The 25,237-nt window shown below is 55.4% G+C and overlaps 1 protein-coding gene across 4 annotated transcripts; it reads right to left on the bottom strand.

The window, feature by feature from the left end:
• TFAP2E (transcription factor AP-2 epsilon) lies at nt 1-24,510 on the bottom strand. 4 transcript variants are annotated; one of them, XM_052810861.1, is made up of 8 exons: nt 24,254-24,510; nt 23,670-24,047; nt 23,271-23,322; nt 8,052-8,270; nt 5,146-5,374; nt 4,748-4,866; nt 1,962-2,103; nt 1-1,555 (listed from the first exon to the last, which is right to left on the bottom strand). In XM_052810861.1, exons 1-8 carry the CDS (start codon nt 24,278-24,280, stop codon nt 1,267-1,269), a joined length of 1,455 nt encoding a protein of 484 aa, XP_052666821.1. In that variant the 5' UTR covers nt 24,281-24,510; the 3' UTR covers nt 1-1,266. The 4 variants fall into 4 exon arrangements, with proteins under 4 accessions (XP_052666821.1, XP_052666820.1, XP_052666823.1 ...); XM_052810860.1 differs by having other exon boundaries at nt 3-1,555; nt 23,670-24,116; nt 24,254-24,500; XM_052810863.1 differs by lacking the exon at nt 23,670-24,047 and having other exon boundaries at nt 3-1,555; nt 24,254-24,499.
• Between the last annotated feature and the right edge of the window lie 727 nt (nt 24,511-25,237).

The raw sequence follows: 25,237 nt of genomic DNA on the forward strand, positions 1-25,237 counted from the left end.
GTTCACAAAGACGATGGAAGTGCTTTCTTCAAATAAAAAGAGGTTTATTAAGATAATGAGAATGACATTGTGGTGTGGGTGTTGTACATCTATTGCAGCATTAAGAGAAACAACAGCAAGTACAAAATCCTGCAGAACTTCTATAGTCATTATCATCACAGCCTATCTTGTCCATGCTACAGTTTTGTGTATCCAAAACTTCATTCCCATTTCTAATGGCAGAAAATCCAAAGACTTTCATCTTTCAAAAAAAAACCCCAAAACAAAAAAAAAGGCAAAGCAAAAAACCCAACTCAATTTGATATAAATAACTTGCACTGGACATTTTAAAACTTTCAGATTTTAATTACACATAAATAAATATATACAGATTTAGAACAGTTCAGTTTGGCCTGGTTCAAGTTCTGCTCCTTGTGCTTTATTAATTATTATTAATTTTAGAAACTTGTGTGCTGTTATCTGTAGGTTGTGGAGTTTTAATTAGTCCTGGGTTTAACTTAACCTGCTTTATCCCCAGCTATGACCGTAGCAGTTGGGAAGGCTCTCCTCGATCGGTTCCTGCCCTGGGAACCATCGGGTGTGCAGTTTGTTCCTCCCCTCATGGTACGGCTCAGGGCTCCTCAGCCTGGGGGAAAATCTGCCTTAAGTCTCAGTTTGAAAACTGTAAACAAAGTCTGAAACTGCTTTAAATCCAAAGCAGTTCTGCTGGCAATTTTCTCTTGGCCTGGCTTTAGGACTGGGCTGTAGGTGGGGAAATAGGAAGGTTTCCTGTGTATTTGCCTGTCAAAACCAGCTGATAAATCCAGGTACAGCCAGCGATCCAACTCCCTGCCCTCTGCTGCTCATGCCTCTGGTTCCTGCATTGATGAGGCTTTTGCTCTTTCTTCTCAGTTTTTCAGTTGGAACAAATTCCTGGAGCACGTCAGGATTTCACTATGGGTTTTTAAAGAACAAAACAAAATAAAATTGCACATGACTTGGCTTCCTGCATCCACGATTTAAAAAAAAAAAAAAAAAAAAAAGGGCAAAAAACTAAAAGCCATCAACCTGGCTTATTTTCTCAATCTCATTACGTCCATTAGAGTTGTTTTCTTCTTAAATTCTTTAAATCTTCTTTTTTTGTCTTTTCTTTGTTTGCTTTACGAGTTTCATCCCAAGTTCAAATGTAGCAGTACAGAAACAGTGCACTGGATCATCTTTCCCCCCCAGTGCTATCTATCGCGACCGGGGAAAGCTCCCACCAGGGAGAGGGAGGGAGACAGCACGTTATTTCCGATGCTTCACTTCTTTTTCTGACGCTTTGGAGTCTCCGGCCGTGTGCCCGTTCCCTGTGCTGTTCATGAACATTTTATCCAGCCCCTTAAGGGACTCTACCAGGTAGTTCTGGAAGGCTGTGAGCGCTGCGCAGATGGCTGGGCCCCCAAAGCCGTGGGTTATCAAGCTGAAATGAGTCAAACAGCTCTGGACACCAGGCTCTAAGATGAGTGAGGGGCGGCTGTTCCCCAGCGGCGAGCGATCCTGGGCTATCAAGTCTGCAAACTCTTTACAAATTTGCCTGAAAGGGAGAGGTTTGTGTTACTATAAATGCTGTTGGAAAGCTGCAGGGACGTAGGTGTGTTTGGGGTCGTTTTTCCTGCTCCCTGCCCGAGCAGCTCTGTCCCCTCCGGGAGTTTTTGGCTCCAGCCTGGGGAAAAGCCCTGGGTGCAGAGTCGGAGCTGGTGCGGCTGCTGCTGCTTCGAAGGGGCACGTGTGGCAGTGCCGAAATGATCCCCGGGGTGAGGTTAACCTCTCCCGTGTAGGAGCAAGCCCTTCCATCCATGCCAATTATTCACCTTGCCACACATCTTTCAGACCTATGAGGCCATCTCTTCCCCACAGAAGAGTAAGCTTCTGGGGCTAACGCTGCCTTTCCAGGCTGCAGGTACCTAACGCAGCGGTGGCTCGTTGCCATCTGTACTCACTTGGTAGCCAGCAGCATGTTTTTCCTGGTGTGGAGCTCCGTGGGGTCGGAGTGCTGTCGGCACAGGTACTCTGCCGCCGCCTTGGCTGGGAACTCCGTTTCACACACGTACCCAAAATCGCGAGCCAGGTGAACGGCTTCACCTACGAGCAGGACAGATGAACAAGCTGTGTCAACGCCTGCGTGGAAGGGGAGCACTTTCTGTAGCAACTTCAGCCATCTCACTGATGTGGCTTGGGCCACTTGGGCGCTTCCCTTGCTGCATCTTTCTCTCCCTACTTCTTCCAAAATTTCCTGCTTGGCCTCCCCCAAATGAGCAGAGATTTAAACAGGGGCTGGAGGGTGAAAAAGTGACCTTAGCCCTGTGACCGCTAGACAAAATGGGGATGTGAGAAACGGGCAGAAGGAAGGGGTTTACATCCTCCCGCAGTGAGCAGGGGCCCTCGGGCTGGACGCGCAGGCAGCGTATCCATCACCCCGTGGAAATGCCCACCCATTGATGGAATTGATCCATCTCCAGGCGTCCCCGTGGAAATAATCAGAGCTGATGGCAATTGATCATGCCCAACACCCGAAATCCTGGTCGGGCAGGCAGAGCTAATTTGACTTGCCCCCCTGCTGCTCATACGTATTAGGCCATCCATCCTAATAGCATTAACCTAGATCCCATCACAGTCTTCCCAGCTCCCGGAGCTCAGTCTGTGAAGCCATGTTACGGTCAAAGTGTCTGTGCTTCCCATACAACGATAATACTTTCCACTTCATCTCCTCCTCCAAAGAAGGAGCAAATAAGGTAAACCTAGAGAATCAGAACTGCAGTTGGTTGTATGTTAAAAAGCAATCAGAAAGGAATAGCTGCTGAAAAACAGTTGTTGTGAGAATAAAAAAGGGCTGTGTGACCTGACGGTGGGAGCCAAGGCTGGAGCCAGGATTTATTTCCTCCATGAATGTGCGTGAGTGGCTACACAGCTGAATGTTTTAAAGGCAGTTTGGATGCTGGCTTAGAGAGGTTTCAGCAGAGGGGACAAGGCAGTCCAGCTTCTGAAAGTGGTGTTAAATCTACACCAAGCCAGAGCCCAGGGTAGGAGAGCACTCGTGGGGCAGGAGGACACAGCAGGCAGAGGGGCCGCAGGAGCCTGTCTGAATGCACACCTCTTTCTGAGAGCTTAAGGATGTTTCTGGAGTTGAACTATAGCCCTGCTGCTCCCTGGGGTCCGTGCTGGAGCTACTCTCACGGAGCAGGTGCCCAGGAGCGGGCAAGTGCTCGGTGTACGTGGCAAAGGCTCCCAAAGAAAGCTGTGTTTCTACCTGCAGCCCTTGTAGTGCTCCCTGGGTTCCTCGTTACCCATTCTCCCCATCTCTAAAAATGGCTGTGGGTCAGTGTAAGAAAAAGTATATCATTAGCACTCAGAAAAATACCCAGTGTTTTTTTTAAAGGAACAGATATTGGGAAGGCGGAGGGGAGAAAACAAATTAAACCAAGACAGCAAATGTCCAAGAAAGGGGATGCCTGGGGCATAGGGGCACAAGCCAGTTTCTGCGTGCTGAGTAATGACAATGCAATAGCACCTTCCTCTGGGTGAAACATCTCCCAGTACCATAACACTTATGTGCAGGAGGAAATTATATCCATCAAGCACACATGGCACCGCTCTTTTATTTACTATGAGCTGGTAAGCAGTAACTGAAACATCAGCAGCCACCTGAAATCAAAATGTACATTTCTTCCTTCCTTTCTTTCTTTCATTCTTTTCTTTCTTTTCTTTTAATGGAAATCAGCCTTTCATTCAGCACGAACCAACTGCCCTCAGTAACAACCTCCGCCTAATGAAGCGGGTCATTTAATTTGCTGGCAACAATGGAGATGATTTTCTATTCAGAAACTGCAGGCAGCTGCCTCCAACACGCTGGGTGCAAACACAATGGATTCCAAAGCTCGAAGGGAGTCAGAGCTGTCATTGCATTTGTTTGCGTCCCGTGTCCTTTTCTCCCAAGATGCGGTGGCAACATCATCATTGCCATAGTGCAAAAAGTAGGAGGGGAGCAAATAAACAAGCAGCTTTAAGCAGGGGCACCTCACACGTCAGGGCAGGTCTCACGCTGCCTGCCAAGGCTGTGCTGCCCGCAGCACATTTTCCATAGCTTAGCCCTTAATGCCACGCTCCGAGGACTGCTACTACAAACTTTACCTCCACCTGCAAGACCTCAGAGCTGTGCTGCATCTCCTTGATGTCTCACTTGTCCCCCGCTGTCCCGGGGGAGAAGGGCAGGATTCAGATACGGGGCATCGCCTTTGCACAGGAGACAGGACATGGACCTGAGCGCGGTGATGGAGCCTCGACAGAACAGGTCGATGCTGCCCGGTCAGCAGCACCTGAGTTGTGTCCTAAGCTTGCCCACAGTGCTACAGAACAGCTGCTAAATACTTGGCAGCTTTATTCGAGCTTTGTTGTATTTGGTTTCTGTGAACCTGACTAAGCGTTATTAGAACTAGTTCACAGAAATGAACGGTACGCTTAGCTATAGCCAAAAGGAAGCTCGCAGCCCCGTTCAGGCTGTGGATGCCTTTTCCCCATGGGCTATGACTGGTCTACAGAAATGTCTGAGTTTCCGAAGACAGACGTGCTTGAATCAGCATGGAGACTTACACGGGGATATTTCCAGTCTCAGTCGGTGGTGACTGCTGCATACTTGGTTTTAAGTGTTCTCGTTTGTGGAAAGCTGCAAATGAAAGGTATTGAAGTTTCGTCCCTCCCGTCCTCCGCAGGAGTGCAGAGCGACTCTTACCTTCCACGAGGGATGTCAGCAGGGTGACGTTGGCAGCTTTGCGCCTTCCCGCAGGTAGATTTAGTCCGATTTTCTCTAACCTTTCCCTTAAACACCGACCCCCGTTTTTTGATTTTGCTCTGAAAAGAGAAAACACGGAGAGGAAAAGAATTATAATTAATGTTAAAATAACTATAACTAATCCCAGTTTAAGCTTTTAGGTTTGAAAGAAAAGAAGAAAAAGCAACAAAAATGCTATTCCCCAATATACCACACACCAGAATTTCTCGTCTCCATTAATCTGAGAGGTAAGAGCTGGTGCTGAAGACAAAGCTTGCTTCGCCATTACCCCCTGCATTTCAGCACGCAGCACAGCCCTGTGTCCTTGGGCTGTGCCAGGGCTCTTAGGAGCAGCTTACCTGCGGAGGACTCCTCCGAGGAGAGAGGCGTTGAGACACTCGGGGGGCGAGAGCCGCCTCTGCACCTCCCCGACGGTCACCTTGTACTTGGAAGTGGAGCTGAGAAGAGAGAGGCGGCCAGGCACGGAGCAGAAGACCTCGTTGGGATTCGTCACCCCTCCGATCAGGCCATCTTTGTTCATTGACAGGGTGGAAATGGTGGTGCCGTTGGCCTTTGAGGGGATGGGCACTGGGAGACAAGGAAGGGAGAGAGAAGAGGAGACCATGGCTGAGAGACTCCGGAGCCAGGGATGCTGCTCGGTGACTCTCCTGGAGCTTTCTAGCCCCCAGCACCCGTGCACTGCCGTCTGCAGACATCAGCATGGCTGGCTGGGATGTCAGTTAGTTCCTTATTTTCCTCAATAAAAGGAGAGGTGGGGTGATGAAACTAAACTAAATAAAGAAAAAAAGAATGGAAGAGGCCTGGACTCTGCTCTCGCCTGCTTTCCCACGCCTCCCAGCTCTACTGTAATTAAACCCAAGGTTTTGGGCTGGTCTCCGGGAAGGCTAAGGACTGTCCGCAGCATCGCTGTCTGGACCTGTGACCAGCTTCCCCTCCCTGTCTGCTCTGGGCATTCTGTGGAGGTGGGGTGGCAGGGCGAAGCACCGGCTCATCGCGCTGGTCCGGGTGCCATTCCTCTCCCGGCTTTGGGACGGGACCACAGCTGCAGCCCAGCTCTGCACAGGCTCACGGCTGCGTCCCGCCGGACAGGATCAGCAGGGCTGAGCCACCACCTTCATACCCTGCATAAAACCCAGGGGATGCTGGGGTGGCCGAGAGCTGCGTTTGCCAGTATGCGCCCACAGGAACCAGTGGAAAGAGTTTCTTTGACTTCAGCTTTGGGATTAGCCCCACAACAAGCCGCAGCCCTAAACTTTCATCATCCCTGGCTTAAAGGAAGCTTGAGGAGATCAAACCCAATTAATCCAGCACAGACTTCCTTTCACTTAATGGGCAAAAGTCAGTTAACACAAGAGGTTAGACAGGCAATGGTGACTGCAGCATCGCATCGGGCCCATGGCATCACAACCAGGGTGAAATGGGCACGGTTTTCCCATACGTCATTACAGTAAGAAATGTTCTTAGACGCAATAAAGGTTTATAGGTTAAAACTGTGGCTGAAACTTGTGCCAAATCTCTTTGGCTTTTATGTTCTGAAATTAATAACCAATTTAACCCTGGAAAAAAGCAGGTTTTGAAAGAATCCAAAGAGGACTGCAAATGCCATCGCTCCAGATCATTTCAGCCCTGGCATTCTTTGCGGTTCCTCAGTAATGACCATTCCACAAGGCACGTTCAGATGGTTCCTGCAAGTAACGCAGCAACGAATACCAGGGCGAGATGCAGGTTTTATAAAGGAAATACACATGCCCAAAATGAAACAGAAAACCCGAAAATTAATTGGGGAGGGTACATAGACTGGACCTATTAGGGGGCGCTTACAATCAGCATATTGTAAATACAGCTCAACAACTTGTTAGTGTGGCAATAAAAAAGTAGCACATGTTACATAAAAATGGCTAATGTTTTAAGACTAAAAGATTAATGGAAAGGAGCTAAGGTACATTAAGTTTCCTCTCAGCATGAAACTTGTACAAAGTCAGGGGAGTGAAGGGCAAGATGCACTGGTGCCAGGCTGGAGTCAGCAGCTGCGGCGTTGGTGTTTGCCACGACTGTAGCTGGTTGAGGGATGTTCAGGGAAGAATAAATACAGGAACATCACCATGAGACGTAGGAAACCAGAGCTATTTCCAGGAAGCAGCAACTTCAAAGCTTTCTTCCACAGTCCCAGAACAGGTTATATTTGTCTCTAGGGGACACCCTTAAAATAAAAAGTCAGAGCATGTTTTACAAATATCCATGCATTGCTGCCAAGGTGCGTGTCACTTCGGGGCCAGGTACCCAGCGGATGTGGGTTCTGCTGCAGCAAGGGCCACCCCCAAACCAGACACCCCTGGAGAGCAGGTGTTTCTTGTAGTATCATAGCCTTTGTCTGTCCTTGAAGAGCTCTGCGTAATTTATATACTTGCTTATTTGTGCATGCCTGAAATCATGCGGTGGCGTGCATTCAAGCCGCATGCGTGGCTGGGGACACACGAGGGACTGAACAGCCATGCAGGAGAGAGGGGAATCGTGCCTCACCACACAGCTCCATGAAACACGGCATCTGGGGAGGAGGCAAACCCAGCTGGCACCAGCGTGAATTAACACCAGAGCCTACGGGAAACTGGGCTGGAGATCGGTCCGATACAGCTCTGGCGTGTCTGCGAGTCGCCCCGCACACAGCGGCAGCGTGCGGGGAGGGACAGGGCAGGGCGGTGGGAAGGCACGGATGGATGCCGATGCACAGCGTGGAGACACCACAACACTTTTGAAACACGTACTAGCGTTTTTGGGAATGATGCTACTGTCAGAAATAAATCCCCTTGAAAGCTGTAACCCAGAGCATACCGCTGCGAAGGTTAATGCCCAGAGCAGTCAGGTCAGCCCTGCTGCGTGCCACAAGCAAACCATGCAGGCACTGGGCGCCCGTAACAAAACTTGAATATTGGCATCGCTCTTCCACCTCGAGGCCTCAGCCGAGGCCAGAGCCCCGTCACATTCGGCACGTGCAGGCATGGGACGGGGCCGCCCGCATCGCGGGGAGCTTGTACCCTCAGCAGCGGGGCACACAGAGTGCGAAGGGAGAAACAGAACGGGTGGCTGGCCCAGCATCACGCAGAGGTTAGCGGCAGCGCTGGAAGCTGAGCCGGTCTCTTGAGTCCTGTAACAGTGCTTCATCCATTAGACAACGTTGCCTCAACACAACAAGAATAAACATAGCCACATTCGCCATTAATCATTAATTATTGTTATTTGGCCTCACCTGCTGCTGTTTGCCTGGTCTGATCTGCAGCTTGTTTGCCCATAAACATGCTGCAGGAAGGAGACAAGCTACCATTAAAGCCTGACAGCTTTGTTTCCTTGGCTTTTGGGGAACCAAAATTGTCTCTTGTCATCTGAGTAAACCAAAAGTCCCCCTCGATCTTCAGTTGCTGCTTTCCTGTTCCCGCAAGCAGCAGGTGATCGGAGCACCTGAGCCAGCCTGCAGACAAGAAGGAAGCATGAGACCATTGCGGGTCGGCACGGCACGCAGCCGACAGCCCAACGCCCCGGCGCGCGAGCACGCCGACCCCCTGCATCCGCTGCCGCCGCGGGCAGGAGCCGCGGGACCCTTCCAAACCAAGACGGGTGCATGCAGGCGCCCGGCCCCGCTGGGAAGCGCTACGTGCTGCTTCGCACAGCTTCATGTCGAGGGTTCATCCGAGCTACGGGGCAGAGACGGGGTTTTCACAACGAGGTTTCTGGGCACCGGGTGCTGAACAGCCACAATGCGAGTGGGAGGCATTCGGTGCCACCGTGCCCGAGCGGAGGAGCGGCCGGGCAAGGCACGGACCTGAGCCCCACGCGGCGCTTTGCAGCTGGGAATAAAAATGTCACACCGGTGTCACTGCACTGGTCACCCCTTCTGAGGTTTCCTGGGTTTGGCCATAGCAGATACCTGTCCTTGGCACGGGGGCAAGACATTGCCTTTTGCTCAGTGAGCCGGCTCTCGCCCTGCTCATCCCCATGGCAGGAGCTTGGGCAAGCTCAGCTCCCACTCATGACCGTGAAGGACAGAGTTTTCAGCAGAAACACACCCCAGAGACGCTCGTTCATACAGTGATGGACCGACGCATTACGCAGGCTGATGAGGAAAGGGTTAGATGCTGGTACCCCGACGGCCGGGTGCCCAGGTGCTTGGCCCCCTCCCTCCAGGCCCTGCCTGATGAGTGGGACAGGGCTCAGCTGGGTCACCCCACCCCAGGAAGCTATAAAGGGCAGGACACAAGCTGCATTTCCCTCTGTGAGGCTGTGTTTGGGTTGATTCAGCCAAAGAAAGGGGAGGAAGGGGGCATTAGGCTTTTAGCAGCTGCTCAGAAAACTGGGGAGTGTGAGGTCTTTTTTCCTCTTATGCCCATCTTTGCTCTCTGCTCTTATTATTATTTCCTCGTTATTTCCTAACTGGCCCTGTGTGAGCTCTGCAAGCTGTGTGATAGATAGGTGAATGGAGGGTGAGCTGGGGAGCCTGCAGCAGTGCTGGGGAAAGGCTGTTCCCAAAAGCTGGGAGCTGCAGCCAGCCCCACGGGTGCTGGTGGCCTCTGATCAGGACCCTCCTGGCAAAGACACAGCTGAGCCTGGGGTAGCAAGAGGCTGAACATCCGTGCTGTGCTTCTGGCAGACTTGTTCTCAAGCAAGAAATGCTGTGAGTGCGGGGGACTTTTGAGAAAATGAGCTGCCAAGTGGGTTAGTGTCGCCCAGAGAGCTGGGGCTGGTGGGAGAGGGACCAAAGCCCTGGGCACGGTCCCAGCAGGGTGAGTTACTGGAGACACTGTAGGTGCGTCTACATGGGGGAAAAAAAAAAAAAAAAATCTTAGTCTGCTCCCTGAAACCCCTTGGTCATTGAGGCTCGGTTGCTTCACTTTGTCCCCCTAAAGTTTTTTTGCCCTTTCCTTTAGCTGCCAGGTGCTCCTGAGAGGTTTTTTTTCCCCTGTGGGAGGGTTGCTTAGTTCAGATTAATCCTGCTACTTCTAATTCAGCAAATCCAAAAGGTCTTGACTGGTGTGGCTGATACTCAGCTCCTCATGCAGAGGTAAGCTTGGCTGCGGATTTCACAAACTAAAGCCCCAGTGAAGTGTTTTGCCCTGGTGAGCCTCCGGTCCTGGGGATGCTGCCGCTGGGCTAGGGAGCAGCAGGGCTGGATGCAGGTAAGCACTGCGGGGCTGTGCAGCACGAGCATCGGAGGGATCTGATTTGAAAGGGAAAACTGATTTTGAAATAAGGTTACGCTGACAGACCTCAAATTGCTTCACACATTGCTAATCCTCAGCCCAGTGCTGGTACAGGACCAGCCCCTTAAGTCATTAACTCGCTCCCAGTGCCTGTGTGAGCTGGATCATTATTGCAGCTGGGGAAAATCAAGGCACAGAACAAGTTAAATGATTTACCAAAGATCAGGCATCTGGGCATGATCTGAATGCATGCACTTCTGGTCTGTGGGAATGCTTTTATAAGCAAGCTGGGCTTTACAGCACTTCCTAACACTTGGGCAACAGCTATAGAAAACTGATGAAGTATGGCCTCTGCTTTTATAACTCCAGCCTTTTTTTAATGCGGTGAAACATTTGTCATTGCATCGTCTTGTCTCATGATGCTCCTGTATTTTGAAGTGAGCTGTGGAGAACAGCAGCATGTCAATAATAGGCATATGATGTCTTCCTGAAGGTGGGAAGGGAAGCTGTCCTCATTTCTTCTGTATAATGTCACAGGAAGCGTTTCCATGAGGCTCAGCATCTCGCTGCCTCCTTTAATGTTGCAGGGCAGGTACCACTTGCAATACATTATACGTTTTGCGAGTGCATTGAGCAGCAGTGCAGAGTGACACAAACTCCCATACGAGCCGCCTGTCCTGGTGCTACGCAGCAGGTACATGCGGCTTCGTCTTCCCTTTGAACCCACAATGCTTGTGATCTCCCATCAGAGATGCCTTTTTTTGTGCTGAGTCGGATCTACTTTGACTTTTAAACATACCTTGGGTGTAACTGTCAGATGGCAAAACTCGCACAACTCCATTTGCTGTGGCATGAAAACCCCTGATTCCGAGAGAGCGAGCGATTTCCAAGCGGGTCCTGGTTTCCAAGAACACCAAAGCCTTCCTCCCTTGACTTCCCTGAGCTGGAGAGCACCCTGCCTGCGTGCCGTTGTCTGCCCATGTCCTGTGCAGCCAGCAGCCCGGGGATAGCGGGGAGCCCGCAGGCTGGGATGGCTGCAGCCGGCTCCCTGCTCTGCCGGGGAATTGTTTTATGACACTGGGCATGTCACCTCCCCAGTTTGGGCTTGACTGTCCCCATCAATAAAATGGAGATAATATCTACCTGGGAGGGATGCTGCGGTACCCAATTAAAACTTGCCAAGTGATCCCTGGATGAAAGATTTCTCCAGGTGAGAAGTCCCCGGGGGGTAAATGTAGCCAGAAGGAGTTGGTCCAGTGTCTAAGGACAGGACATGGTGATGCTCCTTGGAGAGGCAGACAGGCATGGAAAGGCAATCCCCATGAATGTGAGGTCCTGATACCTCCAGTGACGCTGCAGGTGTGATGGGATGCCACGGCTTTGTTTCTGTGAGGGCTTTTCAGGAGACACCAGGCATCAGAGTGAAAAAGGAGAAACACCATTGAACTGATGATCGCTCAGTTGTGAATCCAGTGGATGGAGTAAGGAGCCTTGTGCCTTCAAGGTGTCCCAACATAAAGCATCAATTTTCTGACAGTTTTGTTCTGGTTTGCAGAGGTGGGTCCCTCGGCTTTTAAGTTCCAGATACAAAGAAGAAGGAGCAAAAGAAACCCATTCTTCAAAGGCTTTTACCCAGGGAGCTAGAAAGCCTTGGAGAATTTCCTGCTTTTCCCCAACGAGTTTCAGTCTGGACGGATCTGCAGCCCTACGCCTCTGCTTCTTCATCATCCCTCTCCTGTTGTGTGGTCCAGGGTGACGATGCTGCATCCCCAAGCTCCTGCACTCCCTCTCCTTCCTCGCCTGTGTTCACAAACATTTGTGTCTGAAATTACCACTATGATTCCTGGAAACAGCCACTTTTACGTGCAAATATTCAGTGCAAAAGGCATGTCTGCAGCCCGGGCTTACGCTCTGCGTGTGGGTGCTGCCGGGAGCAGCTGCCCGTGCTTGGGGGCTGACTGCACACCATCAACTTTTGGTTTGAAGGGAAAAGAGACTTTACCTACAAAAAGAAAAAGACAAAGTACTGACTCATTTCCATATGAGAAATGCGCTACCTGCTTGCAAAATGATTTGTAAGCAGGAAAATTTGTGGTACTTGGAAATTGAATTGCTTATCGTGGTGTTATTTGTTCAGTTCCATTTCCAGCTGGAGCTCAGGGTGCTACGAGGGGAAAAACAAGTCCAGAGGGAACATGTAAATCGCTGCCCGTCTTACAAGTCTGTTTTCTTCTCTCCTTAGATATGTTACAGGTAAACCCTCCTCCTCAGCAGCACCGAATCCCTGGATATTGGAGCTTTTGTTGCAACATCTCTTTCAAAAGTGGGAGTGTGCTACAGCTTAGATTGCATTTTAAAGGGGTATCAGTTAATCCTTGTAGGAGACTACCTGGGACAAAGCAATCTCTCATCTTCAGGCACAGTGCTGTCTCCAGCCACCCCAAAAGCATCTCAGCCCCCGGTCCCCCTCCAGGGCCATGCACCGGTCAGCTCGGCTGCGTCAGGCATCGCTGCAAATCCAGGGCAGCCCAAAAAAAGGCTGCGGGAGGCGTGAGTTGTGCTGCCCTGCAAGGGGACACCTGTACTGTGCAAACCTATTTCGGCCGCTCTTCACTGCAGCTGCTGAAGTTTTGCTTCTGTGCTATCGCAGGTCCGGCGACGAGAGCCCCGAGCCCCCCCGGGTGTTGTTCTCTGCAGTAGATGGGGTTTTCCTGCGGCTCTGTCCTGCTCTGAGCAGGCAGCGGTGGAAAGCTCTGGCTGATGGATGTTTGTGCGTAGCCCCTGATGAAAGGTGCTCCAGCAAGGGAAGGGATTACTGCTGTCTTTCAGGAAGAGCTTTCAGTGAACTAATCTAACCTTCGTTTGAATGTCTCTGATGTAAATTATAAGACAGAGATACATATATAAAGAATTATCTGCATGTGGGTGTGAGCCAGAGGCAACTGCTCCTACCATCCCTTTAAAAGCCCTTTTTCACTGAGGAGGTGCTGCAGAGTTCAGCTGCTTCAATTTCCTGGTGTTTCAGCAGAGAGGTATTTATTGATGGGCCAGGGAAGGAGGTCAGTGCCATCAGCTATATTTCAAACCTGCAGTCTGTAATTATCCTTTCTTCCCAGAGGGGTTTATACAGGTATTTTCTTTATCTTGAATGCACAACCTGAACCAAGTCCCCATGTCAAAGAGCCTCTCTAGGAAACGCTGTAATCGGCTCAAAGGCCTTTTCAAATGGAAGGATGGAAAGAATCTTGTTTTTATCTCTGGGCTTTCCAGATTGCTGAGTCCCGATAGGGAAATGGATCTCGGACCCTCGGAAGAAGAGAGGGAGCAGGGATACAACTCGGCAGCCTCAAACTATTCCCATGAGAAAGCTAATCAGGAGAGGTCCCATGCCTATGCAAAGCTCCCATACTTAACATTTGGTTTCCCATGCAAATCAATACATTAGGTAACAAGCTAAATGTTAAGGTGCCATGTGATATTAATTGCATTTTTCTTTCTGTGCCTCTCTTTTACCCAGCAAAGTACCCACCGTGTATCACTGCAGGTGTCTCCTGGGGAGCTTTGGGATGGATCGATGGGGCAGGAAGGTTCAGCCTCCCCGAGACCAGCAGATACAACATCTCGGTTAAGGACAGTACCCACTTAGTACATTGTGTCTTGATAGAATGGCCAATCAATGTAATAACAAAATTTACTCAGATCTCTGCAAAAGCACCCTGTGCTCCTTCAGGACTGGGAAGGGGATTAGTAAGTGGTTTGCAATTAATAATTTCAGCTAATGCGTTTCCCTTCTTTACCATTTAGGAATGACTCGGCCTCAAATGTGCTGCTTGCTTAGAATATTTTGTGAATTTTTTGGAAACTGCTCACAAACAATTTGTTGTGAGTTCCCACGCATTTCCCTGCTGTACTTCATTTGACAGGTTGGGCCGTGCTGCCTGGGGAGCCTCTGATGTAGCAGCCTGAACAGTAACCTCAGGAACACCCCGCTGGAAAGCAGCAAATATTAATGATTAAAGTGTCCGCCTAACGAGTGACATCCAAGTGCTCGAACCTTTGCAGGAAATGAATGAAAAAGGATTTGGATTCTGCTTTTGAACGTCCAAGTGTATTTGCAGCTATTTACTGCATGGGGTTTAGCTATTCATTGAATGAGCTGCTCAGATAGAGCAGTGCCCCCGTCCCCTCCCCTGACGCTGCCCTTCTCACTCGTACCTCTGCAACTTCATTTCAAAAGTCAGTTTAGTGTGGTAATCCAGATTATTTCACTCCCCCTGATTCAAAATTATTTTTTTCTGAATCTGCAGCTAAGCCCCTTCATATTTACATTAGAAAAATAACAACTAATTAAATTTCAGTTCAATTACTAATTGTTCTGGATGGACCTATGTAGCTCTGCCTCTGCTTGTATAGAATATGTGTGTTTCACAGCACAAAACACACAGGTGTCGGCAAGGCAAGAAACTGAAATGGGAGGCTGGAGAGCCCAAGGATTTAAGCCAAAGGAACTGGAAATCTGCGTTGCTCCGTGCTGACGCCAAGGAAAGTTTCTCATCCAATGTCATCCCCAGCCTGGTTCAGCTGTGCCGTGCGGCAGCGAGCGCTCCCAGACCCGCACACGCTCCACGGCGCTGCCCTGTAGTGTTAACCATCACAGGTTTATTCATTTAGCAGCACAAACTCCCATTACATTTTGGCAACCAGTCTACGGGATCTTTATGTGTTTAAACAGTATAATCCATTTTACAGTAACATGCTTGAGAGGTTTTCCCTGTATTCCCTATAGAAGCGCCTGAATTTGTGCGGCTTGGATCTACATAATCTAAAAAGGGAGAACAAAGATGCAGTGTCTTTTGCGAACGGCGGCGGATCCCATGTAAGCCACGGTAATGTTGCTATCAATTTGTTAAAATGTATTTAGATTATTGAAGGGCAAAAGACCCTTCAGCAAAGATTAGACATGAATAATAATAGAAAAATACTTCTCTTCATATGGAACTTGCTGCCAATCCGCAGAGCATGCGGGAGGGTTTTGATCTGAGCCTCAGACCGCAGCAATGTAAATCTGTCGGTTCACCTGCCTTTCTGGAGTCGCCGGCTCGCCCGGGGATCGCTCCGGGGAGAGGCACCGCTTGCCCACTATCACAGCGAAAACACTTTTACTTTTCCTTGCTCAGAAGACGCCCTGGGTTTCTAACACCCAAGTATTGGCGGGACATCCAGCAAAGCAGATGTGTCACAGCCCGGCCAGCGCCGTGCCCCTGCCAGGGCACACACCGGGAAACGCCTCTGCAGCGGCACGGGACCTGCCCCGGTGCCAGGGAGAAGCCGTGGGGAAGGAGCAAGGTCCACATCTTCCTACGGGGAAAACATCTCCGACCAGCCACAGAAACAGCGTCAGGAGAAACCAGCCAGCTGTGCGGGATGGGACACATCTGCACACGGGTGACTGCGGTGCAGCTTCTACAAACCCTCTGATGATGTTTCTTCAGTGACTGCCCCCGTCTCTGGCTAACCTGGATCTTGTGCTTGGAGCAACCCTGAATACCCTTGGTCAGATCCTCTGCTCCCACCTCCCCAGCCCCAGGACTGCGGCCCCGCTTTCCCTGGCGCATGGGGCCATCTCGGGGCTCCCAGGGAGCCCTGGGGACGCGCCGTCCCCACGCAGCCACCTTGCTGGGGACACCGCTTGCTCCCTGGGACCTGTCCAACCAGTCCGGAGGGAATAGGGCCTGACCCGATCCCTCGCTCCCTGGCGCCTCGGCAGTTGGGTGACTGATGCCAGATAAATGCCTGAGATAGAGGGTGGGGAGACTCGGCCTGGCTGGAATCCCAAGCACGCACCGCAGAAGCTGTGATGGCTTTTTAGGCTGCAAAGGTGAACCTGCTTGCAGCCCCCCTCGTCCTGCTCCAGAGCCCCTTGCTCCTGAGCTGCAGGCATGCTGTGTTCCGGGACATCTAACTGCAATGGGTAGCTTGGGTTCATTTCTAGCAATTCCTTCTCACTCCTTTGTGCTTCTCTGCTCTTTTCCACCAAGCCACAACACTTAAATTCTCTCCAAACCAAAGATGACACCTAGACACGGCAGAGCTGGGTCTGGGACAAGGTATGGAGATGAGAGCTGAGCATGCAGCAGCTCCAAGCATTATATCCACATTTGCTAATTAGTTCTTCCATTAAGAATTAAAACAAACAAACAAATAGAAGGACAGCAAGAATGAGTAATTCCCTAGGATCACACAGGAAAGGGTGGGATAGCTTAGTGGTTAGGGTGCTAGTCTAGGACTTCAGAGAACCTCGTTTAGGCTCTTCAAATAATTAAGACAGATTGCAAACATTTTTTTTCCTGAAATCATGTATCTTGGAATATTACTAAACAGGGAGGAATGGTCTACGTTTACCTCTGCTCTACGGCAGATTTGGTGTGACGCTGGGCACGTCCCTAGGCTGGAGGCACACGAACAGGTCCCCGTGGGTCTTACCCGTGTCTGCGCTGCAGTGGGTGGGTGCCCCGTGGGACCCTGGGGAGGCACGTGCCTATTGCGTGGCACTGTCCACAAAATTAAGATCTCGGTGCCACCTCCTTCTTGGGGACAAACACCATGGGGTGTATGTCACCTGGCCGAGGCTGCTCCTGCTGGCCCCCCTGCCAACCCACTGGTGGATGAAGCAGCCCCTGTGGGAGCTGGGGCTGTGGCGTGGCAGCGACCTGCTGCCCGGGACGGTGGGAGCACGTGCTGTGCTCTTTCCCAAAAGTTTTCATGCCTTTACACAGTTCTTCAAATTACAGAGGGAGCACACGGGGTGGCTGGGGACAGCCAGCCCCTGGTGACGCTTTCGCCCATGAGCACAGACGGCTGCAGCCCTGCCTGCCCAACGAGCGGGGTCTGCGGCCGCTGAGCACCGGTCAAGCCACCAAGCTGCAAAAGCATCTCACAGCCCCAGAAATGGAGGAAGAGGTGCTCCGGAGCCAGGCCAGCGTGTCCGCGGTGCCTCTCTCAGTGCTGTCCCATGGAGAAGCCTCACCTGGGGTCCATCTCCTGGAGGAGAAGGGCTGTTGGTTTGACTCACAAGCCACATGCCAAAAAGCAACCCAGGCTGGCTTTTCTGAACCTACCCTTTAAGAACTGCTTTTTACTTCTAACAAAGAAAAAAATTCATTTAAAAACATCTAATTAAACAGTAAGTCATGACAAGGTACATGAAACTTGGAGATAACACATGCCTGGGAGGCACCAGGGAGGTTGAGACAAAGCCCAGCGCCTTCACCGGTACCCGCGTGTGTTATCTCACATGAACACACACCTGGTTTTATCCTGGTGCAATTATAGGACATTAAAAATATAATTTTAATGGAGGAATGGTGATCTGGATGCAGTTCAGAGTAAAAACTTTCTTTTAAGTTTCACTGTTTGATTAGTAGGTGTTCCTGCCGCGCACGCGTGTGTGCGTGAGGGAGAAGCGCCCGGATCGGGAGGTGTGACTGTGTTTTGATGAACGCTGTATCTCGTGGTGTGTGCGAGGGCTTGTCTAAACTTTAAAGCCTTTGTGAGCAGCGCTAAGGCAGCAAAGCCTCCAGTCAAGACCCGGCTTGTCCCAGGTGAGCCCCTTTTCCCACTCAGGCAAACTACCGCAGCAGATAAAGCTGCCGAAAGCCAGGAGGGCTCTGCCAGCCGAGCTCAGCACCCTGCAGCTGACTGGAGTCCAAGCACCTCCGCCCACGTCCGTGGACAGTCTTATAAAAGACGTGTCTTCGCAGCCCCGGGTGTTTTACAGGATGACCTCATTTATTACCTTGCCCGTCACAGGAAATGATGTTTATCTAATCTACCATTCTTTCAGGATTTTTTTTTCTGCCACATCTGGCTTCATGCGGCATTTCTTACAGCTCAATCCCTCTCTGCGCTGAAACAAAGGAGAAATGGCACCGCTGCCGCCACGCCAGCACCCCGGTCCCACCGGCAGTCCCGCACGCGAAGCCCATGGGGAAGATTTTGCTTCAAAACCTGGAGCTCGCGTGCGGTGGCGAGTGGATCTAAGGATCTCGGTCTTAATCTCCCTCCTCTGCTGCATTCTTTAGTAGTGACAGCTACTTCTTGCAATATTTCTAAAAGTGGGCTCGGAGCACTCTGAGGCACAGCTTTCCATCCGTCTGTCCAGCATCCAGCCAAACAGGTCCACGTTCCTGAGCAGAAACGCTAGCACTGCCACTCGGGAGCAGCTGAAAAGCCTCGGATGGAAATTTAAGCAAGTCACAAACACGCGGGAGACCGCAGCGGCCAAATCCTGCTGCCTCAATGCGAAGCCAGGGGAGTTCAGTCCCCACCAGCCATCCAGCACCCATGTGCCATGCACGCCTGGGTGCCAGCGTGAGCCCATGCTGGCTACACCCTGCTCCGTCTGTACTCCGGCTTGTAAAACGCTGCAGCCAAAACGCTTGCCCGCAAGCGGGGTGTGCAGGCCCCTGCGGTTCTCGCCGCTCCCGCTGCTCGCAGGGCCCCGTCTCACCCCAGCCCACCGCCGGCAGGACCCCGGGCTGCTCCTGCACCCCAGCCTGCACCCCCAGGTTCTGGGTGCCGGGGAAAGAGATTTGTATTTTTTCTTTGTAATAAAAAGGCTCTATCAGAAGCTTTCCACTGATCCTGAAAGGATGTCAAAGCAGTAAAACCCCTCCTTATTTTACGACCAAGCTGCAGGATTTTTTGCTACCGAGTGCAACGGCATAATGCTTGATTTCGTAAACAGAAAATCACGCTCTCCTTGCCCAGCCGAGGGAAGAACCCGCAGCAGGAGCAACGGCTGCTCGCTGGGTCTCCAGCTGTTTGTCTGGGGGGTTCCATGTCCGGACGTGAGTAGCTGTCCCGGTCATCCAAACACCAGGGCAGCAGGTGAACCGGGCAGAAAATGCCTGTAGCTGCTGTAGCCTAAAGCAGCCAAAGCCCTTGACTAAACTTTTTCGGAATTAATTTTACTGTTCTCAAGCCAAATATCCTCCTGGTCTTATATAAATGCTTGGGAGGAAAAAGAAAAAAAAACCCAACCCGAACAAATAAAACAACAACCAAAAAAAGAGGCACAGAAACTCATTTCTGAAATACTTTTGAAAAAGAGGGAGAAGGAACAAACATGAATATAAAAGATATTCCTAAAAGCTCTGCTGCCCAATCCAAGATTTTATCCATTAAATTCCCAAACTAAATATATCCCCTATCTATCACGCCACTACGGGGGGAAGCTCATCCTCCGTTTCTCAGTGCTATTCACAAGTGAAATCCCAGCTCTACCTCCATCACACACACCATCCCTGCAGCCGAACCGGACCCCCCCCCCCCCTTCGGTTCCCCCTCCCGGGACCCTCGCATCGCCCGGCGGCTGCCCCTCCAGTCTGAGGGCCGCCCCCGGGAATAACGAACAGGAGCCGGTCCCGAGAGCCACGGTGGAAATTGAGCTCCGAACGCCTGTTTTCAGCCCGAATTTGCCTCCCGGTGCTGTCCCCGCCGGAGGGACCCGGCCCCCCCCCCCTCCCCGCCCGCCTTGCGGGAGCCGCTCAGCCCCCGTCGGGGCTGCGGGACGGGGACCCCGGGGCCGCCCCCCCCCCTCCCGCCCCGTAATGCTAAAACCGTTAAAGTTTATTTAAGAAGAAAAGGGGGAAAAAGCAAACCCGCAGCCGGGGTTACTCGGGCACGGGGCTGCGGGGGCCCGTTCGTGCTGGGGGGGGGGGACGACACATCTGCAATTACAGCCCCTGCGATGGGGACGGGCCCCGGGGCCCCCCCCCGGGGATGCGGGAGGTGACAGGCTGCGGGGGGCACCGCCGGGGGCTGCGGGCGCTTCCCCTCCCTCCCTCCCCGTTTCGTGCTATTTTTGACTGGGGGTCCCTGCGCTTGGCTTGAATTAAAAGCTCCTCCAAGTACAGGAGTTAAAAGGTGGCTTTAGGGATTTGGGGCAGGTGATTAATATTTTGTTGAAGCAGGACAACAGTATCTCGGCAACTAATTAAGGAGAGATTTATCTGTTTTCACATGCACAGATTTATATCAGGTTTCTGTCCGAGGGCCATACCGTGAGGAATTCAAGGATTAATCACCCCCGGTGCGGTATTTGAGATCTCGGCGCGATTTATGATAAAACTGCGCTTTTTAACGTTTACCCTCACTCCCCACGGAGAGAGGCACCCCGAGAAACCCCCGCTGTCCAGCTACACACCCCCTCGACTTCACTGCCTGCCTGGAAAGCGCTCGGGATTTGTCTCTGATATTTTAATTTTTTTTTTTTTTTTCCTAGGGTGTAATTCGTTCCGGCCGCGGGATCCGGGGCTTCGCCTCGGGCTCACCTCTCCCCCCCGTCGTGCTCAAAGCAGACAGAACCAGCGAAGTCAGAACGACCCCGTATTACAGATGTTTTCAAAAAATTAAATGAAGCAGACTGCGCAGTAACTAATTCGCCCGGTCCGAGCGGAGGACAGCCCCAGCGCCCAGCTCTTCCCCCGACGCGGGGCAAACCGCCCGGTTACTCGGGGACCCGCACGGCATCGACCACCGCTCCCGGCTGCCGCCCGGGACCTGGTCCGGGGATCCGGGACCCCCCCCACCCCAGCCCGGCTACAGCTTCCATAATTCCCCAGCTTGCTTTTGAGCCGAACTCGCCCCTTTTGGGACATCTCTTCCAGGGCCGCCCCGCAGAGAAGGGCGAGCGCGGCCATCGAAATACGGGCGAACGGGGACCGGGAGGCCGCCGAAGCCCGCTCCGAGCCCCCGGCACCGGTGCAGGATGCGACCCCGCGGTGCAGCCGCCGCCTCTGCCCCGGGAGGGAACCGCGGTCCCGGGCGGCCCCCGGTGCAAGACCCCCCCCTCCCCGCGCCTCCGTCCCGGCCGGTGCCGGGCTCACTGCTGGCCGCTTTGGGCCGGGGGGGGGGGGGGGGCGCCCGTGTCCGTGTGTCCCGTCCCCCCCCCCCCCAACACGCACTTTGCTTTGGATTTATCGATTTCTCAGCTGCTCCAGCAAACTCGGGGCTTCGAGCCGCCGAGCGGAGACGGGGCCACCCGGGCAGCGCATCGCCCTCACGGCTGCGGGCAAAGCTGGTGATTCCCCAAAACGTACTTTGCGTCTTTATTCCAAAGACAGGAGGGAAAAAAACGAGAGAACCGGAGTGGGGAGAGCAAGGGACCGTAGGCGCAGGCGACCTGCGCCCACAGGCCCCGTTTTTCAGCCAGGGTTCTTTTCTTTTTTGCTTTTTTTTCTTTTATTTTTTTTCCCCGAAGGAGAGACTAGAGGTTGTCCGGGCACGAATCTGGCACTAAACAACAACAAATCCTCCCGACGGGAGACGAAAATTTCTAAGTAATGGCGCGTTTTGAAAAAAAAAGGAGGACAAAAAAATTAAAAAACCCAAACCAAAAAAAAAACCAAACCAAAACCCAAACCCAGCCAAACCACTGTAACTTCAACCGAACTTCCAGACAAATATTCTGGCTGCAGAGGGGTTTGTGAAGGTACCTCGAGTGCTGCTGGGACACAGCGAACAGCGAAGGCGCGGCCGGAGCTCCTGCCCAGCCAGAGCGCACACGCACCCCGCAGCTTGTTGCAACCATTTCTCATGCAAGGATATTTAAAGAAACGCCTCTCCTGTGTTCTAATTAAAGCTAAAATAATTACGGTCATTAATGCTCCACTGAAATGCCGCGTGTAATGAAGCTGTGTTCTTAGAATGACAATTTTCATGGAAAAGGGGGCTGTAACGCACCGTGAACGCTGCTCCCCCCCGTGTAACGACCGCCACCGCCCATGGCGGCGGGGGAAGAGCCGCACCATCGGCATATTTTTCCCGAATTGCCGGAGCTAGGCAGCTACCGGGGCTTCGGCTGCTGCCGGGCCCCCGGGAGACGTCCTCCGAGCCGGGACCGGGGCCGGCACCGGAGCTCGCTGCAGCCCCGAAAGCAGCCGACGACCTAAAATCTCCCGGTTTTAGCGGCGTTTTGCCCGGGCCCGGGCCGGCCGGAGCCAGCCCCCCCCCCTGCCCCCGGGCTTCTCGGCGTTTCACCCAACAACCCCGCACCCCGCTGGGCTGCGGGCACCGGCCCGGCCCGGCCCGCCTTCACCCCCCGGCGAGCCCGCACGGACGGCTGCGGTCTCGTTTGCCCGACCGTACCGGGGAGCAGCAGTTAAACACGTCCTTTCCATCGGCATATTTTTGTTAAAAAAAAAAATAATCGCGGGGAGAAGCCAAGAGCAGCGCTTGAATATGGCACCGAAGTTATCGCCCCGAGCGGCCGCACGATCGGCTCACGTCCCGTCCTCCCCCCCGCTCCCGGCAATGCCCCGGTAAAGTTTTTTATTCGAAAAATATTTTACGGAGTTGAGCTGTTCTAACCACGGGGCTTTGTTTGGAAGCGGAGGGGCTGTTTAGCAGGTGGGGGAGAATCGGCGGTTGAATTAGGAGAGGCGGCGGGGGACCCCGGGGGCCGTGCGGGGCCCCTGCCCGCAGCCCCGCTTCCCCGCTCCGGCCCCGGGAGGGAACGGCTGTGGCCTCCCCGCCGCTGCCCGGGGCAAAGCCCCGTTTCTGGAGCCGCAGACGGGGAGTCCCCGCGGGCCCGGCTTGCTGCCGAGCCGGGGGGGCGACCGGCGGCTGCGGCTGCCCGGGGGTCTGCGGGATGCCCCCGGGATGCCCCGGTTCCTACGGCCGCGCCATCTCCTCGCCCCCGTTAAACGCGTTCTTCCCCCCCCCCCCCCCCCCCCGGTACGAGCCCCGCCGAACGGGCCCGCTCCGCCGTGGCCCAGCGCTTTCCCCACCCGAGGCGGTGCGCGGCCCGGGCTGCCTCCCCCGCCGCCGGGCTCAGGGCTCCGGCCCGGGGCGGCGGGACCGGGAGCGGTGGAAGCTGCCGCCGAGCCCCGCCGGGGCAGCCCCGGGGCTTCCCACGCAAACCGTCCGCGGCCGCCGGGGGGGTGGGCCCCCGGGGCTCCCCGATAGCCGGGTCCGCCTGTCCCGGGCCCCTCGGTCCCCGGTACCGGGAAGGAGCGGCGGCGCCGGTACCGCCCGAGGGAGCCCAGCGGGCCGGCGGGCGGACGGACCCGGTGGCCCGCCGGGACCCGCCGCTTTCGTTTTCAGCCTCGCCGGGGACGGCAGCGAGCCCTTCCCGACGGGAGGGGAGCGGCCCCGCGGGGCGGCTGTCGCGGCGTGGGGGGGGGGAACCCGACGCGGGGGAGCCCCGAGGGCAGGAGCGGGGTGCGGAGCCCGGCCCGGTGCCGCGTCCCGCGGTGCCGCCGCGCTCTTACCTTTCTTGATCACGGACTGATCGAGCAGGTTCATCCCGCCGTCGTCCACGGCCTGAAAGCACCGAAGCAAGAGCCGTCAGCTGCCGGTGGGGACGGGCACCGGCCCCTCGGGGCGTGGGGGACAGACAGCGCGGCCGGGGCCCCGCCGACCCGCTGCCGCCGGCCGGGAGGGATCGCTCGGGCACGGACGACCCCGGCTAACGGGGTTCCCGGTCCGGCGGCCGTCCTTGCCCGGGGGTACGGAGACCGCGGGGCCCGACCCGGCCCGGCCGGGACGCCCTCCCCCCGGCCCGGGGCGCAGAGGCGGCGGGATGGGTCCCCGCCGTGCCGCTCCCTTGTCGTGTGTGTGCGTGTCCCCTCCCCGGGCACCCTCCCCGGCCTCCCTCCGTCCCCCGGTACCTGGATGTCCTCGATGCCGTGGTGGCCGAGGCCGTGGAGGCCCAGCGGGCCGTCGGCGAGGCCGTGTCCGCCGTCGGGCAGCCCGTGGAGCAGGCGGGGCACGGCGGGGTATTCGCGGCGGGGGTCGAGCCCCAGGGCGCGGTGGGTCTGCGAGAGCAGCCCCGCGTCGTCCTGCCGGCCGCGCTGCGGGGGCCAGGCGGGCTGCTGGTGCTGGTGCAGGGGGCTGAGAGCCGCGTACGGGTCCCCCAGGTGCGGGTAAGCGGGCTCCTGGCCCTGCGGGTAGGGCAGCGGCGGCTGCGGGTACGGCGGGGGGAAGTAGGGCGGCTGGAAGTCGGCGGCGGGCGTGTGGCAGAGCGGCGGGGCCGAGCCGTAGGGCGCCTGGTTGAGAGCGGGCAGCTGCGGCAGGCGGGCCCCGGCCGGCGCCCCGGGCAGCCCCTCGGCGCGGTCCTGCGGCGGCGGGAGACGGGCGGCGGTGAGGCGGGGAGCGGACCCCCGGCCCCCCTACCCACCCCCCCCACCCGGCCCCCCCCACCCCCCCCCAACCGCCCCGGCCCGGCCCCGCCCGCGCCCCGGCCCGCACTCACCATGCCCGGGTAGCTGTGCACTAGCATCTGTGCGGGCCCGCGGCGAGCCCCGGGCGGGCCGGGCCCCGGGGGTGCCCCCGTCTCCGCCCCTCTATCCCGCCGGAGCGGCGTCTCCCATCGCCCGCCCGCTCCTCTGCGCCGGCCCCGACTCCATGCACGCCAGTTATAGCGGCGGGGGCGCGCCCGCCGCGCCGGGAGCGCGCGTCAGAGCGCGGGGACGGGGACGCGCCGCCCGCTCCCGCGGGGCCCCCGACGGCTCCCGACGGCGGCCGCAGCGGGGCGGCGGCGGGGGGCGGCCGGGGCGGGGGGCCAGGGGCGACCGTCGCCCCCGGGAGCGCGGCCGGTGCCGCTCCCCGCGCCGTCGGGCCGACCCGCTCCCGCCGCTCCCGTGTCGCACGGTGCCGCACGCCTCCCCCCCCTCCGCCCCCCCTCCTCGCCCCGGGACCCGGGACCACCCCCGGCTCCCCCCCCCCCCCCCCCCCGCCCCGGACCCCGCCGCCTGAGAGCCCTGTTGGGGAGCGACCCTCGCCGCACCGGGGACCGAGCCCCCGAGGGCCGGGAGGGCCCGGGGGAGCGGGCGGGCTGCGGGACGGCGGCGATGCCCTACGGTTCGACTTTATTAGCCCGAGCAGGGAGCGGGGTCCCCGGCCGTGAGCACAGCGGGGGCCCCGGCGGCAGCTGCCACCTCCCGCCCGACGGCGGCCGGAGCGGGGCCCGGGGCCGGTGCTGCCGAGAGAGCCCGGGGCTGCTCCCCGGGGCTCTTCCCCCTCCTCCGCGGTGGGGAGCGGGGAACCCCAGCCCGGGCCCGGGGAGAGAGAGAGAAGTGTCTGGGGGTGCTCCGGGCCTGGCTCCCTGCCCGAGGGGACGGGCGGGAGGGCGGCCGCCGGGTGAGACAGAGCCAGGGGAAACCGAGGAGCAACGACAGGCAGCGTGCCTGCCTCCCCGCCCTCCTGGCCCTCCTCCTCTCCATCCCTCCCTCCTCGT

Source organism: Harpia harpyja, chromosome 16 (genome assembly GCF_026419915.1).
Source record: "Harpia harpyja isolate bHarHar1 chromosome 16, bHarHar1 primary haplotype, whole genome shotgun sequence".
In the NCBI taxonomy this organism is placed as follows: domain Eukaryota; kingdom Metazoa; phylum Chordata; class Aves; order Accipitriformes; family Accipitridae; genus Harpia; species Harpia harpyja.

Excerpts from the sequence above, each read along its gene's own strand:
- TFAP2E (XM_052810860.1), bottom strand. The coding sequence starts at position 24,280 with ATGCTAGTGCACAGCTACCCGGGCATG. Across the intron at positions 23,323-23,669 it reads ACGGCATCGAGGACATCCAG|GCCGTGGACGACGGCGGGAT; the intron begins GTACCGGGGGAC and ends CGGTGCTTTCAG. Across the intron at positions 8,271-23,270 it reads TCAGTCCGTGATCAAGAAAG|GCTGGCTCAGGTGCTCCGAT; the intron begins GTAAGAGCGCGG and ends TCTTGTCTGCAG.